Source organism: Pleurodeles waltl, chromosome 7 (genome assembly GCF_031143425.1).
Source record: "Pleurodeles waltl isolate 20211129_DDA chromosome 7, aPleWal1.hap1.20221129, whole genome shotgun sequence".
NCBI classification, from domain to species: domain Eukaryota; kingdom Metazoa; phylum Chordata; class Amphibia; order Caudata; family Salamandridae; genus Pleurodeles; species Pleurodeles waltl.
The window spans coordinates 132639528-132659391 of NC_090446.1; the positions used below are offsets into that span (position 1 = coordinate 132639528).

Here is a 19864-nt window from a genome sequence, read left to right on the forward strand (position 1 = left end):
TTCAGGGAGGTGCAGATTTGGTAACTCTTCATGTGCAACCAGGACGCCTGGGGCAGCCCAAGTTATTGCGCACCCAATGTGATGCCTCTGTTCCTGGGAGGTGTGAAATTGGTAACTATATGTGGGTTGGAGTGTCTGGCTTGACTGGGTGCCACTGTGAAGAACGTGTGCCCTAAGGCAACCCTCCCCCTGTGCTTTGCAGGCTGGGGCCTGCGCCGGAAGGCTGGTGTGGAGACCCCTAAGTGAACTTCCCAAGTTGTGGCCAAACCACAATTTGTCGACTATTGCCTGATCAGCCATTCTCTCTTTCTCTCTTCCCTCCTCCTTTGCCCAGGGGTCCTGAATAAGTGTAACCATCGGCCGTGAGCAGCCAAGAATCCCGGGAAAGTTAACTACATCTCTAGCTCTTGGGGGTGAGCATTGGTTGGAGGGTGGAGGAAGGTTTGCTTCCAAGAGGAGACTGCGAACCCATTGATAGCTCACCTGCTGCATGTCAGAGCCCCGCATTAGGGTGCTGGAAGCAAGTGTGTGCAAGTACGTGTTTCCTAGCCTTACTGATATGTGGTACCATGTAGTGGTGCATAGCGAGTGTGTGGGAGTGATTGTGTGGGAGTGACTACACCGCACAGTGAGGGTTCAGAGCTTGTTGTTTACTATTGTGGTTGCTTTTGATGTTTACCTGTGAGGCCTAGGCCACTGAGCTATTTTAAAAGTGCTGAGATTCTCTGTATGTACACATTGCTGCTACCATTGGGAAACGGGATGCATCCTATAACTGATATTGAATTGGAGTGATCACTCATGCTGCCAATGTGGTTGCACTGCACGAGGGTGCTGGGAGGAAAAGTATTATATTTCTCACATATACATATTGATAATGTTGTATTAACACAGTTGGGCTTAGTACTACTAGCTATAATTCTAAATGTTATTGATGTTCAGATTTAGATGATGTTCATGTTGTGTTAATTAACATGTGTGTTGAATACAAACTTTAGTTACAACACCTCGTGTGAAGTCTCTTTTGTGTCGCTCAGTGCGGTTGTTGTGTGGTAGTGCTGTGCCATTGCTTTGCACATTGCCACTGTGATAAGCCTGACTGCTCTGTGCAAAGTTACCCAAAGGTGAGCTTAGGTTATGCAGTGAGTGTAGTCAGTTACCCCTGACGGGAGTGGCAGATTCTGCCTGGCTAGTCCCTCGCCCCAGCCAACCGGAAAGTGCTGTCTCCAATACTTGTGCGCTCTAAAATCGCAAGTGTTCACTGCCAATTTTGTGAATAGAAGTAGATTATTAGGATTTAGGTGACAGGGTTTAGGGGTGAGTCAGTGTTGGGGAAAGGGTGAAGCCCACTCTTGTTAACTGGACGAGTAGACAGATTGAAATACAGTTGTGCAAGACCACAGAAGTCTGGTTGTAGTGAGGAAGAGGGAAGGGCTGGGAGAGAAAGGGAGTGCATGCAAAGGATGCCTGGCAGATACAAATGAGCAGTGTTGAGAGCAGAACAGAGGTTTTTTGTAGCACGATTTACTGTGATACACGTAGTGGGACTAAGTAGTTGGCTCTATCGTTAGAGCGTGTGCTACAATACCACAATAAACTTGAAACTGCATACAGTATTTACAACTTTATACTATATTTGAGAAAATGTTTGACATTTTAGTCGCTGTGGAGATGAAGAAATGATATGGAAACCAAGTTGCCCAGGATAATATGTATGTGGAAACGTTACATAATCTGGTAAAGGTGATTTGTGTTTAAAGGATTCCAACTTCGCCAATGACAAATATTAACTATATTCTTTATAATCTGAATTAGAAGGGAAATATAGTGCATTAACAAAGTTCAATTGGGGAGAATAAACGTTTCAGTTGAACGTTATTGACGATGACAATGTTCCTATGTTTCTCGAAAGCAAAGATGCGTCTTTACCCCACCTCACTCTGAGAACAGGTGCGCCATTCAACCTGGGGCAGGCCAGCAGGCAGTCCAGCCAGTGCCAGTTCCAAATCCGACACTTCTTCGGGATCTTTAAAATACATAAAAGCTTTCCTTTACAGTTTGTCTTTGGGGTCATGAACGTTTACAGAAATCCTTTCAAAAGTGCAGTAAAGCTGGATTGGAACCTGCCTTCTGCGTCTCCACGCACTTCCTTAGTCACCGGGCCCGCCCCTCGTCGCCGTCCGTTGCTAAGGACAAGGTGGAGCACGCGCAGTGCTTCATCCGGGAGGGACGTCACTTCCTAGTTGTTTAGGTAACGTGGCCTTACCGGTACCAAAAAGCAGCGGAGCCTGAAAGAGCATCCTCTTCCCTGCCCGGAGCCCTCCTGCAGAGCTCCACGCAGCCCCGGCGCTGCTCCACCCCTTCAGATCCCCGGCCCCTGAACCCCGCAGCCCCCCGCGAACCTCCAGCCATGGCAGAAGTAGAGCCACCCCCATCGCTGATCAATGACTCGGACTCCGCGGCTGCCAACGCCTCTGCCCGGCTGCCGGCCTCCCCCGAGGGGACGGCGCTGGCCTACGGGAGCCTGGTGATCATGGCGCTGCTGCCCATCTTCTACGGAGCCCTGCGAAGCGTGACCTGCGCCAAGAGCAAGGTATGGAGCCCAGCGGGGAGGAGGGCTACTGGCCATGTGTGTGTGCGCAGCTGTAAATGTAGGGGCAGCTGCAAGGATTGGGATGTTACAACCCGGTAGGGGACACAAGGGAGGAAACAATGGGCGGGGTACAGAGAGATAAGGACAGACCTAGAGGATCAGTGACGACATGGGGGGTCTTTTTTAGGAAGGCTATACATAATGTAGTCAGGAGGGGGCTGTTGGTGGAGAGGATGGAAGGAGCATAGCCGAAGGAGAGAGTTTAGGGGGCATCCTCAATGGTCAAGAGCGGAATGACGTCTGAGTTGAATTGGGCAGTGTCCTAATCAATTCAAGCTGTATCGGGTTCGTCGCATCCCGTAAGATGAATGTTTTGTAGGGATCATTCTTGAAGGATAGAGAAGATGTGAGAAATACGAGGGCCAGAGAAGCGAGATTTAGAGACCGTCCGGAGAGTGGCAAAGGATCATATTGAAAGATCAAGTAGGCGGGGCTAAGGCGCCGGTGTGGTCAGAGCATTTCTCGTTTCAGAATTGTGGTGCATTGTTGGCCACAGCTGCTGATAAAGCCACCTGCAAAGAAACAACGAGCACATTTCTGGCACATGTTTTCCCCACCCTTTGAAACCTAGCGTATTTGCGTATTTTGACTTTTGCGTCCGCCTCATGCTTTCTCTGTGGTTTTGGCCAGCTGATATGTCAAAACGGACATCTTTGCCTGTGCCATTATGTTTTTAGCTAAGGGCATGCTTTTGTATGCGAGGAAACCTAGATTACAGAAAAAAATATACCATCTGGGAGGGTCAATGGTTAGAACAGCATTAAGCAATTCAATTTGGTGTATTTCTGTGGTCTTTCATCCATAAAGGGGCCACCCAGCGAGAGGAAAACAGTTGCCTTTACCAGTCTTGCACCTCTAACAGTCGCCAATAACAGGCATTACAGAACGTATAGATTATGGCGTTTTGAGTTGTAATGTGACGTCAGTAGTCACGTTACACCTGTACCTACTTTTTTCGAAACAACATTTACGAACAGTTCTAGAACTCAACTACTTTGCATCTGATTATGTCAAGATTTGGCCATCTGGACGGACCGGTTAAGTCTGCAAATAGACTTTTTGGTGTGCGTTCCTAACTTTGTATTTATATAAAAAAAAATTAACCTCCACAAACGCACCCATGCTATGGCTTGATTCTTAGCTTGAGAAATGCAGATATGAAGCTGTAGCTTTGGTTATGATTCACTATGTGGGGGTGACTATGATTTTTGCATCCATTTATGTATGGTCTGCCGTTGTAATACAATGAAAGACTCGATTGCTACCAGGATACATTGGCGCAGAATATTTACCCCACGAAAGGAGTGTAGTGCCTCTAGTGATAGGTCTTCAAATTAGTGAGCGCCCCATAAGTTTGTGGCAATTTATCTTCTTCAGAGTATGTGTATAATAAGTATCTAGGAGACATTCACTTCCCAACATGTTTTTACCACAATTGTATTTTTCTTCTGCTGAACTCCAAAATGTTTGTGTAAACAACAATATGTACTGTACTAGGGTATAAATGTAAATATGAGTACTATTTACATTATTTGGTAATATTTTCAGGGGAGCAGGTACTCATCTGCACATTTCGCAGATTATCAAAAGTTTCCTTTTCAGGTGAAATGTGCTGTACCTTTTGCTTGTTTTGGTTCCTGAGATATGCTCTCATAGTCTTGTTGTCACTAGGCTTATAGGTGTCCTCAGTGTTGGAAAAGGAGCATATGCTGCTATAGCTGCTATAGCAAACATCATTGTCTACGGCTTAAAAAAAATAGTCATTGCTTTATGCAATGACATGCATAACTTATATTGTTGAGCAATATTTTATGTTTACATTTCCATCGTTGCTTGATGTACATTGTATGGTCTTGCACAATAATAGGCATGGATTGTACTGCTGAACAATATTCTATAAATATTTCACACACATTGCTTCTTGTCATGTTGCCTAAGTTGGCACAATACTAGGCATTAGCTTGTTTACCTACAGGCCTATAATACAGTTCATAATCTAAACCAATTAGGCACCAGGGATTGGTGTGTGTGTGTTTTGTGGGGGGGGCAGCCCCTTGGTCGAAGGTCGGTCCCCATGGGGGAACATTACTGTTGGTCATATCTGCCCCCCCTTTGGGCAGATCGGCCTATTTTTGGAAGGCCCATCTGCCCCAAAATAAGAGGGTTGGGTGTATGGCCATACCCCCACCCCAAATAAATGGGGCCAAAGTTGTTCTGCCCACCGGTGGGCGGATGGGGCAATTAACGTGGATCCACTCCAGGGGGGGGGGCAGAAATCATACTAGATGCCAGGGAATTAAAAAACATATATAAAAAAAAAAATTGGGGTGGTGGCTAACAACCAGTATGGGCCTGGTTATGCCCCCACCCCAACTGAAGGGGGTAAAAGTCTTTCAGCTCTTCCCCCACACACTAAAGTTTTGTATTTGATAATTTTGATGTGTCGAGATAGTGTTTTGGGGCATTCCCTTTCACAGGCACTAGGCCTACCCACACAAGTGAGGTACCATTTTTATCGGGAGACTTGAGGGAACGCTGGGTGGGAGGAAATTTGAGGCTGCTCTCAGAATCCAGAACTTTCTGTCACCGAAATTTGAGGAAAAAGTGTGTTTTTATCTTTTTTGGCCAAATTTTGAGGTTTGCAAAGGATTCTGGGTAACAGAACCTGTGAGAGACCCACAAGTCACCCCATCTTGGATTCCCCTAGGTGTCTAGTTTTCAAACATGCGTAGGTTTGGTAGGTTTCCTTAGGGTGCAGCTGAGCTAGAGGCCAAAATCTACAGCTAGGCACTTTGCAAGTCAGATTTCAATGTAAAAATGTGAGACTTGGGGAACACAGAATAGGAAAACAAGTGTTATTGCCCATTGTCTTTCTCTACAGTTTTTCCTTCCAATTGTAAGACGGTGTGTTTAAAAAAAAAAAAAAAGAGTAGTCTATTTGAGAAATGCCCTGTAATTCACATGCTAGTATGGGCACACCGGAATTCAGAGATGTGCAAATAACCACTGCTTCTCAACACCTTATTTTGTGCCCATTTTGGAAATACAAAGGTTTTCTTGATACCTATTTTTCACTCTTTATATTTCAGCAAATGAATTGCTGTATACCCGGTATAGAATGAAAACTCATTGCAAGCTGCAGCTCATTTATTGGCTCTGGGTACCAAGGGTTCTTGATGAACAGACGAGCCCTACATATCCCCGCAAGCAGAAGAGTCCAGCAAACGTAACAGTATATTACTTTAAAAAATCTGACATTGCAGGAAAAAGTTAGAGTAAGACGTTGGGGAAAAATTGCTTTTTTTTTTTTTTTTTTTTTTTTTAACCTTAATGTCAATATTTTTTTATTTCGGCTGTTGTTATTTTCTGTAGGACGCCCTTGTAGGATCTACACAAATTACCCCTTGCTGAATTCAGAATTTTGTCTACTTTTCAGAAATGTTTAGCTTTCTGGGATCCAGCATCGGTTTCACACCCATTTCTGTCACTAATTGGAAGGAGGCTAAAAGAACAAAAAATGGGACATGTCCAAGTAAAATGCCAACATTGTGTTGAAAAATGGGGTTTTCTGATGAAAGTTTGCCTGTTTCTGAAACCTGGGAAGCTGGTGATTTTAGCACCACAAATCCTTCAGGGGGAAAAAAAACACAAGCCTTCTTCTGCAGCCCTTTTATTCCCATTAATAAAAAATTACTGTATTTTGGTTAATTTCTTGGTCTGCTTCAGGGGAACCCACAATGTCTGGGTACCTCTAGAATCCCTAGGATGTTGGGGGGGGAAAAGGATGCAAATTTGGCGTGGGTAGCTTATGTGGACAGAAAGTTATGAGGGCCTAAGCACGGACTGCCGCAAATAGCCACAAGGCCTGGCACCTGAGGGGTAAAGGCCTGGCACCAAAGGGGTTAAACTTAAGCATCTTCCAGCTCTCAGCCTTGAATGATATGTGAAATGCCCCCCAGGAACAAATAGTAGGCTACCCTGAATTGACAAAGTGACTCCTGAATTCCACAGAATATTCAAAGTGGGGCTGTGGGTATCTTCTGACACCACACTGTCAAATCTTGCTTGGCAGGTCTGTTGAGCCACAGGTAACACTTAAGGCACACTAGAAAAGGAAAGCACAGGATACCAAGATAATTCTTGTGTATCACCTGTGTGGCTGCCGTCTTTGGATTTGTTTGATCCATAGTGTCTGTTTCAAACTGGATGTTGGCATTAGATGTGGGAGGACATTGATGATTATCCTTTGACACTCACACACACTCATCCAGCCCTCAGAGCGTAAGTTTAGTCTGGCTGAAACTTTTGCCATCTTGAAAATGTGCTGTCACGTGGCATTTGAGCCTATTTGTAGTAAGGCAAACAGGAACTACAGAAAAAGTGACCAGGGTTGGCCTTGGGAACTTTTACATCATTGGTTAGGGGGTGCCCAGGAATCGCCACTAGCCATTTTCTGATGCTAGGAATAAATGTGGCACCTCCAGGCACCCACTTCAGAACATTTTCTGGATCTGCGGAATATCAGAAGCAGACAGCACCCCTGAAAGACTGGCCCTGCTCCTTCATGTAGCCAGGACAAAGCAGTAGTCTCCAAGGATAGTTGATTTATCTCCCGAGTGGCTATAGGGAGACACCAAGCTATACAAGTCATTTTACTGGAAGTACCAGGCTGAACAGTGGCAACAGCACCTACACTGGACCCTGTTCCTGGCCTCTGCCTGACACCCTGTGTGCCTCTAAGTGCCTCCCCAGTGGTGCTGGGGCAGCCTTAGAAGTATACTCCTATTGTTGATTGGGATTTCAAAGACTAAAGTCAGAAGATAAAATCTTTTACCCGGAACGAACCTGACTGGTGTATCTGACTCGTGCTTGTCCTTGGTCATCCTGAAATTTCACCTAGCCCTACAACGACCAGAGAAGGTGTATCCGGCTCGTGCTTCACCGTGGTCATCCTGAAATTTTGCTTAGGCCTACAACGCCTGGTCCACAACAACCAGAGTTGTCGTTGTTGTCTTTTTCTTTTTCTTCTTCTTCTTCTTCTTCTTTTTCTTCTTCACATTGTCCAGATAATCCTGTCTACTCTGTGCAATAGCAACCACTGGGTTGAGCTCAGGTAAGTTTTTAGTGACTTGGAGGGTTCACCCTGATACGGTTTGTAATTCTGCTTGAATTGTGCATAATAATCTAGTTTCTTACATGGCCTCATTCTCTTAACATTTTTCAGTTATTTCTTGATGCCTTGACGTATCGGGCACAATACAAGGCTTCATCTACACCCTTGCACACTATTGTTGGCCATAAACATTTCAATCTTATTGGCTTCATACAATAATAGGCCTCGATTACACTTTAAAAAAATATCAAAGACGATATTCATTTAACACTTCAAATCGTTTGCTCGATGACTGTTGTATAGCCCACACAAAATTACTTATGCACTGTTCTATAAATATTCCACGGTTATGTAATGCTTTGTTTTATGACCAGGCACATTATGAGACCCACACCACATAGTGGGAAAAGATTATCTGCAATATTCTGTAACATTTCACAGCCATTGCCTGATGCTTGTGGTGTAGTACTGGGCATGCTCTAATATTAAAATAAGATATATATATATATATATATATATATTTTTTTTTTTTTATTGAGCAGAATCATGAAAACTATCCGACATCAAAGATATTTCAATCACAAAATACAGCAACAGAGATATAGCCAGAACAGAATTGACAATTTAAAACATTGATCTCAGCTGGGCACAGGTCACAGATGGAAGGGGTGAGAATAAAGTAAAAAGAGATCCCAAAGTGCCTTTGTGCCAATTTCCTCATCAACACTCACAGAAATAGCAGGAAATCACAAGATAAAGTGCCATCATATCATTATACAGATGGTAAAGTGCAACCACATTGCCAGGTTGAGAAGAAGGTAAAAAGAAATCCTAAAGTGCCTTTGTGCCAGTTATTCCTAGTCAACGCTTACAGGTGTAGTGCCATTATAATAGCAGCAAATCACAAGATAAAGTGCCATCACCTCATCGAACAAATGGTAAAGTGCGGATACAAAGCAACTGAATTACAACAGCTGTACCATTTATAAACATGTCATAGTTTGTGATGTTGTGTTGTATACTACCTGGCATAGTAATAGGCCTGAACTACTCCGATGAACATGATTGTCGGCAGTGTTCTGTAGGAGTTTGATAATCACGGCTTGATGCAGTGTTGCCTTTCTTGGTACAATACTGGGCCTGGACTGGCACTTGGCACAATAGTGTGGGCGTTAGCCTGTGACGTGAACGGTGTGCAAACAGGTATCTTCTGCTCATGTTCAAAGGTGGCATCACGAGTGTGTGCTTTTTGAGGAGGCAGGGTGTGGGGCAGGAAAGGACTGTCTGCTGCACCTGTTGTGGTGTGTGTGGAAACATTGCACGGGTGGCAGACTCCGGAAGGGCGGTAGATGGACGCTTGCGTTGTGATGATAAAATAATCAGTCACCAACTGGCGTATTTGAATTGCTTTGCCTTGATCTACATAGTGTCCGTTTGTTTTGATGCGTTTCTGTTTTGATTTCTGATATCACGGTCTGATTGTTTTAATAATTGCATTCAGGGCGTTTTTTCCAGAATATTGCTAGTGAGGACATGGAGTGTTGGAAGGGAGGGCGTGTGCAGGTTTCTAAATGAACTAGAATACGGGACAATGTGTTCTGGTCCGCGCAGGAGGTTCTACATGTGGCAGTTACTTCCGGCGCTGGGGACTTGAACATGTCTGTCTATTCCCCGTATACACTAGCGTTATAACCTCCAGTAATGTTTGGGTAAGCACTTTTGTCCGGAGCAGACTGATGGAAGATTGGACTGAAGCGACAGCGGACATCCGCTCCTGTTCTCTTGGAAGCTGGGACTGTGCACGAGACTTGAAGTATCAGATGAACTCTGCTGTGTATTCGCTGTAGCTGTGCAAGGTAACCCTCTCACTGTTAGCAATCTCCCTGTGTCCCATCTCTGTTCGTCTCCTGGCATCGGTGGGATGACTGGGCATGCAGGACATAAAGCAGGAGCTGGTGACGATGGCGGGTCCTATTCTTGGGGTGACCAGGCATCCAGGATTTGCCGTGACAGTCCCGTTGTTTTCACCAGCCGTCCCAGCAGATTTTGAGAAACGTACCTCATGTCCCGGTTTTCAGAGAGCGTGGTCAGAAAACGGTGGAAGGCGTGTTGTTGTGTGTTTATTTTTATTTATTTTTTTTCTGTTTTTTTTTCTTTCCAAAGCACAGATAGCAACTATTTAAAAAAAACAGTTTAATTAACAAGCGTTACCCTGGCTTTAAAACATAGGATTTTATTTATGTTCTTATTGCCTCTTCTGTAATTCTATGCTGAAGAGCATTGTCATTCTGTGCTCTTGGTTGAAGTACAATTGTAGTCTTTCTATATATATTTTTTTTTCTGAAATGTCCCTGTTTGGCCTTTAAAATTCTGGTCAGCCTATCTTGTTCGACATGATCAACTTGCATTTAGACATACTGTTATCACACCAGTGTTCAAAGTGCCTTAAAAATAGTATGGGAACTGTGATGCTGCACGCAATGAGGTGGGGTCGGTGAGCGCACCGGTGGGGTCAAAGAGTGGTTAGAAAACAAAAAAATCTGTAAGTGTGTTTTTTTTTTTTTTTTTTTTTTTTTTGTCTTTCACAGTCGGGTAGCTAAATATAAAATAACGCGCATCTTACATTAAAAATAAATAAAACCAAGTTGTTAGTGGGAAATGCACCATCATACATTCAAAACCGCTATTAGCTAATGCACTTCAACGGTCTGTGTATAACCAGAGAAACCGAGCTAAAGCTTGGTGCACTGGAGAATAGTGACTTGTGTATTTTTAGTGCTACGAGGTATGTAAATATGTAAGTCATTATTTTACACTTGCATTATACACAGTATAAAACAGAGCTACAAAATTCACAAAAAGATTTAAGAAAAAGGTCTTCAATAAAATGGTGCTTCCAAAATATAGATTTTAGCAATACCGAGGCTATATGTAATACTTTTTTTTTTTTCTTCCCCCCCATGGGTCCTAATTCTTCTCTGTTCTTGCTCCCATCGTCCCTTTTTTTTGCTGACCTCTTGTTCCTTTTTTGCTGCTCTTTTGCTCCCATCTCATATCTCATATTCTCTTCCCTTCCCTCCGTGCTTGACCCCACTCATAGCTCATTTACCTCGTTTTCATTTTTCTCTTTGCTTTTCTCTTTTTCTTTTTTGTTCTGCTCGCAATCTGCGTTTTCCACTTTCTCTTTTTTATCTCCATTTTTTTTAATGTCTTTTATCTATGGCACTTACGTCTTTCATGGTGAACATTATATTCTAAACTTATGTAGGGGGCTTTGATCCCGTCTCTTTCAGTCGTTGGTTTTATTTGCTCTGGAACCTTTTTCCGTTGGCTTGAAGCATTTGAATCACATCTTGGACCAGCCAATCAGAGTACTTTGTCTAGCAGTTTTTCAGTCGAGCCTACCAGGCAGCATAAACAAGTTGCAAAAAAAAAACTGTTGTCAGTTTACCAAGAATGTACAGTGGGCTTAAAACCTGCTCATTGGTTGGCTTTATCGTCTCTGTCATTTGCTTTCTTTTTTTTTTACCAATGACTTGCCTTGTCCATCTTGAGTTTGTCTCCCTAGAGTATAGGCCTTTACTTGTGTTTCTTCCCCTGCTAACTTTTAAGGAACTACTTTATTTCATTTTTGCTTAAGCAGTCCTTGAGGGTGCATGTGTTTCCGAACTGTCTCCCTCATGTGCTTGTCGGCCCCCATGCTTCATGTTGCTCTCTTCATGTGCTTCTCCACCGTGAGCCCCCCCCCCCCCAACTGCTCTCCATGTTGCTCTCACCTGTGTGTTTCTCCCTTCACCCACTGTTATTCTCTCCCTTATATGTTTCTCCAGCGCCCACTATGTTGCCCCCCTCACTGAAGTGCTTCTTTTCCTTCCATCCAGTGTTTAATTTGTGCTCGTTTTTTTTTTTTCCGGTGTGGAGCACCTGCACTTATTTTTGAGGGCCGGGGCTTATTCTTCTGCCTCAAGCATTTGCTGCGAGCAAAAGACAGTTACGGGAAAGACGGAGGAAGGGGAAATCGAAAAAGCGTCACAAAGCGAGAAAACGGAAACCTGGAAGAGTGAGCTGAAGGGTGAAGGGACAGGGAATGGCTGTAAATGGATTGACGAGGCCCGAGATGGCTTCAGGATTACCCAGCCTCAGTGTTCCGTGTTGGCACATTTAATAGCAGCAGCCGTGTGTTTAAGAGGAGGGCTTTGGGCACCGGCACGTTTTTATTTACAAATTAAGCACTGCTTCCATCCCCGGACCCCCTACTCCTCGGTTGCGTTTGCCGATGTTGTAGAGCTTGAACAAGAGTAGTTGGTAAAGCCAATAAAGCTCAAAGGCAAGACCTGTCTTGCCAGTGTTTGTTCTGTTGACTGTTTGGCTGCACCCTTCGTTCGTCATTGGAATGCATGGGGTACTTCTGAACATCTGAAATCAGTGGGTGACAACCCAGCAATACTGGGGAAGAAAGCAATCCCTGACAAAATGGATATTGGAGAAAATAAAGCAAGCCTTGTTTTTTTTTTTTTTTTTTCTTTTTTTTTTTTTTCTTTAGCATCCATTTTCACGACCCTTTGTCTGCTTTTTAGTACAATATATTTGATGTTTGTATGCCATGGGTATGGTCGAACTGAACACCATAAAAACCTTGCTCTGAGGCAACCTTCCCCATACTCAACCATCCAGTACCCTGCAGCTTTAAGCGTTTTGATTGGTAGCTCGTTGGCAGCTTCTGTATGCTTAATAATAGCATCTTAAATGGGTGAAGACTATAGATCTCCCAGAAGGCCACTTTAACAGCCTATTGGTATTTCAAGGCCTTGCAGTCTGCCCCTGCCCCTTCAAGGCCTTGCAGTCTGCCCCTGCCCCTTCAAGACCTTGCAGTCTGCCCCTGCTTACTCGTCTTTCACAGGTTCTGATCGGTGATCAAAGGGTATGTATGATGTCTTGCACTATTTGCATGCATTCACTTGTCTTCTACAGCTTGTCCGCCCCTTTATAAGAGATGAGTCCAAGGCGCTTTGGAAAGCTAGGGTGAACAGATATGTGGGCGCAAACATAGATGAAGTGGCATACTCTGATTCCTGTTTAGTGCTCCAAGGACTGATAGGACAAGTCTATTAGCGGCGACGGTGCTTGCCAGATGTCTGCATAAATTCTTAGTTCTGGTCTTGCATGAACGGTGCGTGGGACTTGATAACTAAAATTCATGGATGAACTTTGCCTTAGATTGCGTTGTACCCTAGGAGCACCACTACCTATATGATAATTAAGCACAGCGTCTACCCAGAAGTGTGTACCTGAGAAACTGCCTCCAAAATCTTGGTCTTGAGCATCTTTGGTTAGAGCCAGCTTACATTACCAGTATCACTGCAGCTGTGGTCAGAGAAGCATTATTGGCATTATACTAAAGGCCCATATTGGTATAGCATGCCAAGGAATCTATCTTAACTTGCAACTACTTGCGAACAAAGCACACCTTGGCATGGAGCAATATCTGAATGGCATTAGCCCCGATGCACAGCTCCCTTTATATCAAAAATCCCTCCTAGACACTTTGCCCATTAAAATGTATACTGCTAAATTCTATAACCGCTGCATCAACTCTGAGGTCTGTGATTGCAAAGTGGGTGGCAAAGAGTCAGTAAAGCACTTTATGCAGTCTTGCACTAAGACTAAGAACTTGGACACTAAATGGCTTATCCCACTGTCCAAACAATATTCAGTCTCCTCTTTCACAGAAGCACTAGCACTTTGCACCGGATCAGAATTAACAACCATCTACAAGCCTGTGTCCAGGTATGTTATGGAAGCATGGTTTATCACACAAAAGGCACAGAGTAGCCCTTGCCATGGCTACTGATTACCTATAGCATTATCCAATTGGGACTGTGTTGTACTGGGCTTTCATTGATTTGTTCTGTATAACTGGAAAGTCTATTGTTATTCAAACATTATTTTTAGTATCTTATGGCATGAATATGTTAATAAAGAGTCAGAAGGGTGTATCAATAACAGTTCATATTGAAAATCACTTGCACCATCCCCTCACACTCTTCCACCATGTAAGTTAATCCTCCTAGTTGCAGATCCACTTGGCCCTGTTTGGACACAATATAACTCCTCTTTCCTTAGATAGCTGCCTTGGTACCCCAAGGGGTGTAGAGTTCTCTCTGTCACTTGTTTGAGACCATTTCCAACTTTTGTAATTTGTGAATTTAAGCAAAGTGACCCATTTATTTCTAGTGGAGAAATCTAATTTAACATGACCATCACCAGATGAGTTACAAGACTGTTGAAAGGTTCTTCAAAATGTCCAGTCTAAAAAGGAACAAGGTATTTGATCAGTGTCTTTGAGGCTGTTCCTTTTGCTTAGTCTCTTTCTAAATGTTCACTTATTCACCCAGTGTCAATAAACACTATAAGGGGTTAGGGCCAGTCTGCTTAGGTAAAGAGAGGAAGCAATCCCAGGTGGGAATGGAGAGAGCTGTCCATGTTAAGATGGAGAGTCAGAGAACATGTTGGCAGGTATGAGTAGGGAAAGAGATCTCACTGGATTCCAGGCCATATCTACATCTTAGTTTCTAGTGCCAAGTGGCACTCTTCCCTTGACTTCTTACTATTAGTGTACCCAGCCCAAAGGTTAGTCCACTGCCCAGCTAACTGTATTGGCCCGCAGAACACGGTGTTCCCCTCTCAGCAGTCTCCTATAAACACTTTCAGTGTGGTGGTCCTAGGCTGAGATCCCCTGTTGACCAGTTAGGCTCCTTCTGAAAGTTCCTCTACATTGTAGACAAGAAACATCATAAAACTCGGGCAGTTTATGGGACAACTTCAGATATCTTTTGTGTGTTCTACTAAAAAGGTGTTGAGTTGTAGATAGCGTCAGCTTTGGTTTTGGTGCTGTGGTAGGCTATCCACTTTGTATATCCTTAAGTAAGTTGTGCAGTAAAAGCGCTAGAGGTGCAGACTACACCGTCACAGCAATGGTGATGCACATAAGAGCTGTTAAAGATTCGCCTTGATATTTTTTTCCTCTTCAAGATCAAAATACCCTCTATGGCATGCATCTGATTGAGGTGTGTGTTACCCATTTTAGTCATGCTTATGGAGAAGCACTTTGATGTACACTGCTTTGAAAATGTAGGATGTCGATGGAGTAAAACGTATGCTGGGCCTAAGACATTTGTTTATTGTGTAAACGCGCACACGTACATGCTTGGGTTTTTGTTTACATTAATCTTGATTTGGTGGGTTGTATATGCTTGCCCCTGAATGCAATGTACTTTTCTGTAAATGTAAAAAACATGACTTTCTAAGGATGGGAGCAGTGTCGAGATGAAGTATTGTAACTTTTTTTTGTGTGGAACTAAGAGTATTGTAACTTGGGTAGACCTACTCTGGACGCAAACTAAACAAGCATTGGCTAAGCCAATAGGTCTCCTATGCAACAGCTGTTGGCTTTGCCAATGTGTTATAGGCATGTTGTACACCAGAGTGGCTGCTTTTCAGCATGGCTAAAAGTTAGTGGCACAGAGGAGAGTGAGTGTGGAGTGTTGTAGAGTGGGGTGGCAGTGTGTCGTGTATTGGAGTGGCAAAGTGTTGAGGTGCGTAGAGTGGCATACACTGGAGTGTTGTAGAGTGTTGAAGAGTATAGTGATGTTGAGTGCAGTAGCATTGAATTCAGTGGCATACAATGCAGCATTGTAGAGTAGAGCGCCACAGAGCAGAGTGGCGCAGGGCACAATGGCATGGTGTGGCATAGCGTGGGCCAGAGTAGAGTATAACGCCATGAATGCAGTAGTGTAAAGTGGAGTAGTGCAAAGTAGAGTGGTGGAGAGTTCAATGGCGGAAAGTGCAGTGTTGCAGAGTAGATGGTCAGAGTGCATAGGTGTAGGGTGTGGATTACAGTGGCGTAGAGAACAGTGATGCAGAGTAGAGTGCAGTGGTTGAGAGTAGAGTGGCTTAGGATGGAGTGGAGCGGGGTGGAGTAGAGGAGATTGTTTCAGAGTAGAATGAAGTGGAGTGGTGCAGGATAGAGTGCATTTCCATAGAGTGTAAATGCATAAAGTGGTGTTGAGTGCAGTGGAGCAGAGTAGATTAGAGTGGCATATCATGGATTTGTTGAGAGTTGCAGAGTAAAGTGCATTGGCATAGTGTATTGGCATGGAGTGCAGTGTTGCAGAGTGGCATAGAGTAGATTAGTGTGGAGAAGAGTGCATTGGCATAGAGTAGAGAGCCATGGAGTGGTGTAGAGTGCAGTGGAGTGGTGCAGCATACAGTGGCGTGGCATAGTAGAGTATTCATGGTGTAGTAGCACACTACTATTAGACAACACGTTTTCAATTGAAATAACAATTACATGTGCACAGACATAACAGTTTTTCTAATAAAAGTATACAGAGCACAGACCAAACATGTGGTAGTTGCATCACCGATCGTAGTGATTTGTTTTGATCATATTAAAGTATTTCTTTCCAACATACTTCAGAAATAGTGAAAATTGTGTTTCATTTGTGTTCCTAATTCTGAAATTCTTACACAGTTCATTAAAATGTTGTGTGCTAGGAAAAAAAAACTCTTTCCTACCCACAGTATGCAGCAAAATTGCCTCATAAATCCTCTCACTTTGAAGTCAGAGAAAGAAAAGTAAACAAGTGCTCTCCGAAGGCTAGGCCTGACATTTGGCCTTGGTCTTTGAATGCACAGCAGTTGTGAGGAGATAAGAACAAGATTTACAGGCTTGCTTACAGAAAGGGAGCACTTGGAAGGATACTGTGAATAAGGTGTGGGCAAGGAAAGGTACAAACTGAAGCTGGACAGCCTAAAACAAATAAAGCCAGCGAATGAAAAGCAAGAAAATGTGAGTTACCAACCACAAAGCCAGTGTTTAGCAACGGGTGGAGTGCATTCCTAGGTCAGCTTCCTGAATGTCCCCAAGATGTCTTTAGCAAAGGCTGTAACCTGAAAATGCTTCCTGGTCTTGAAGAGTTTAGAGTAAACGTAAAGCCAAGCAATATTTTTGTTTAAGTGTAAATTGGAAGACACAAACTGAATTGCTATGTCTGAACTTTTCTGTAGAAGCCTTCTAAAGTGATATGCAAGGAAAGAAGCACACTATTTGAGTGACTGTGCCAGTAACAGCAGTACACTAAATTGGAAGTGGTATTACGCCATAAGTGCACAAACCAAGAATCAAAGGGAGTAGACCGTGATTCATTGCTTCAGCATCCACTGTGCCTGTTTTTTGGGGGAAGGCTTATAGAAATGATTATAATCCTGACAGCGGACTGTGAATGTGCTTCTTCCCCACCTGCACTCATTGTCTAAACAACATACATGTGCAAGATGATCTCAAGGGGCCTTGGCGCGTCTCAGTTTCATATTCTTGGCCCTTCTGTAAAAACAATTGTTGTTAAGAAAGAACCTGTCTGTCAGGAAGGAAACTTTAACATACTTCCTCCTCTCTCAGGACTCCTTGATTTGCCCAGTGTCTAATGTGTACATATAGTGCGTACTACCACTGATGAGGTGTCAAATCGCTTTTCGGCAAGTAGCACGCTACTCCGGAACCCAAGAGGAATTAGTGTTTGATTAGTATAGGGAAATATGAGTGCAGTATTAGTATAAGTTAATTTGAGCAGAGGATGCGTGAGTTTGTTAGTTGGATTGACTAGAATAATGGACGGATTGAGGAGGGAAGAATCCAGAAGTGTTAATTGGGAGTTTATAGTATTAGGATGAGGCTTGGATGAGTAATGGAGGAGTCTGTGGAAAGGGGTTAGGGAGATAAAAGTAGCAGAATGGGTTTTGGATGAGTTAAAGGTGAGATAAATGAGGGAGAATTTAGTTGGGTTGCTTGGGAGACCATAGTAGTAAACTGAGGTGTGGGGTGAGTCAGGAGCGGTAGTTAAGATACCAGACAGCTCTCTTTGATAGGAGACACAGCATTAATGGCAACATTTTCCATTGGCCACATATCTTGAATGCAAAGTGTGTCTGTTCTGGATAATATATGTGACATGGTATGCCTATATTCTGAAATTTGGTATTTCTTTAGTCAGATGTAAACTACTGATAATAAATTTCGCCTTCATGGGCTTATTTTGTTCTTTCTTAACTTTCTGACTACTTTTTGATCCTCGTGTTACTTTTCTGGCTGATGGCTGTGACAGACTGTACAAGTAAATATTTGAGTAGGAACCTTCTTAGGAAAGGTTGATGGAGGCAACATGTGAAGGACTGTTAAGGGAGGAACATTGTGGACACGGTGCAGCAAATGCTCTTTGGCGGGAGTATATCTACAAAGATTTTGGCAGCATAAAAACATCTTTGCAGAGCTTTGAAACGAAGCTCCTGAAGGGACTGCCAAATGCAGAGGTGTGATAGTAAAACACAGATGTTGCAGAAGTGTATGCAATTAGTTGTGTAATGTTGTACAGGCCTGTTTGCTGGGGTTAGATGTGGTCACTGTCTTTTGTGGCTCTAGTTTATCTTGGAGCCTTGCTCCTGTCAACTGTGCTTTGCTGCTGGAGCGGACTGTGGGTCTCTTGGCTGGGGGTGAGTATGCCCCCTCTGATCTGAAGGCCTTCGTATAGGGTTGCATGTGGGTATTTACCGGATGTATGTGTATAGATTTGCTTTTTAATGTCTCATTATATTTTTCAATGCAGAACCCTGCGGACATGCCGGAGACTATCACAAGTCGGGATGCGGCCAGATTTCCCATCATTGCCAGTTGCACCCTTTTTGGCCTCTACCTCTTCTTCAAGGTGAGCAGTGGCACTACTTCAAAAGAATGAAACTCTGGGACGAGTAGCTTATTTGGCTTCCTAATTCAAATTGATATTTTCTTCTCATTTCAGATATTTTCTCAAGAATACATCAACCTCCTTCTCTCCATGTATTTCTTTATCCTGGGCATCCTTGCCTTATCTCATACCATCAGGTAACAATTGTCATCAGTTTTGTAGCCTGGATCATCCTGTTGGGGGGATCATGTGTGTGAGAGTGTACAACGCAAGTGTATGTTGGTTCACAGGTATCTCGGTTGGATCGGTTGGATTGTTCTTCAGTCAGCGTGATCACTTGCAGTAAAAAAAGGGGAGATTTAAGATCCCCCACAACCTCTTGGTGGGAACTCCATAGGATGTCTTAGATATAAGCAAGTATGTGTGCAGCCTGCAGGCCACCGGATCAACAGGCTCGCTCAGTTAAATCTCCTCCAATGATCGTTAAAATGAGTAGCATTTATTTGATTCATAAATGTTGTTTTTACAACGGTGCACAGTGGGACATGTTTGATAGAGATGCTGTATAAACAGGTCATTGTTCTTGTGATAAAGGTTTTGATCTACCGATTCACTCTCTCGTTCTTTTCCTACACCCCTTTTCTTTTCAGCCCCATCATGAGCCGCTTCTTTCCAGAGAACTTTCCCAATAAGCAGTACCACCTGCTTTTTGTGCAGGGAACGGGAGAGAACAAGGAAGGTATGTTTTAGTGCCTGTCTCTCTCAGTGGAAATGTGCACCCACTGTATGGCTTTCTCCAACACCCACCTCCTTTACCTTTCTGTTAAAGCACTGCTTGGTTGATGTTTTCTGTTGCTCATAGGCTACTTTAATTGATGGGTCAAATAACCCAACTCAACACCAGCAACAACTTCGGTGAATGCCAAGATGTCGGGAGAATAATGACATAAGTGACTTACAGAATGGGGGGACTGTGAATGAAAGAGATGTAAAGGAGAGAACATGAGTCACTGAGACACCCTGAAGGCCACTCCCTCCTACATAATCTCATGTTTTAGATTTTGAAACATTTTCAGTTCTAATTATTCACAACAAAATTGTTACTCATTTATCTGATATTGCTAACATGGATTGGCAAAGTCATTGTTCTGGCTTGTTTTAGCCGCATGTTTGTTTTTGTGTGCTGTGGCTGGGTGTATTAACAGAAGTACCCAAATACTTGCCAGGTGGCACACTTTATCAAGCACAGGGTTTTATTTAAGATGTTTTAAGCCACACCCTTAAGTGCATGGCCGTGCCTCTTGGAAGTGATTCCTATCTATGCGACTTTAACCACACCCCTTCTGGAGACCCCTTACG

General features: G+C 43.5%; 1 protein-coding gene across 2 annotated transcripts in view; it reads left to right on the top strand.

The window, feature by feature from the left end:
- Positions 1-2224: 2224 nt before the first annotated feature.
- Positions 2225-19864, top strand: part of HM13 (histocompatibility minor 13) — a 62830-nt gene continuing 45190 nt past the window's right edge. Inside the window, exons 1-4 of one of the 2 annotated variants that reach the window (XR_011205457.1) lie at positions 2225-2593; positions 18428-18526; positions 18620-18702; positions 19156-19244. Coding sequence is in view for 1 of the 2 variants with exons in the window: in XM_069243339.1 (XP_069099440.1) it covers positions 2411-2593; positions 18428-18526; positions 18620-18702; positions 19156-19244 (454 nt within the window). In the remaining variant the exon portion in view is untranslated. The remainder of the gene's footprint in view (positions 2594-18427; positions 18527-18619; positions 18703-19155; positions 19245-19864) is intronic. The other variant, XM_069243339.1, reaches the window with a different exon arrangement.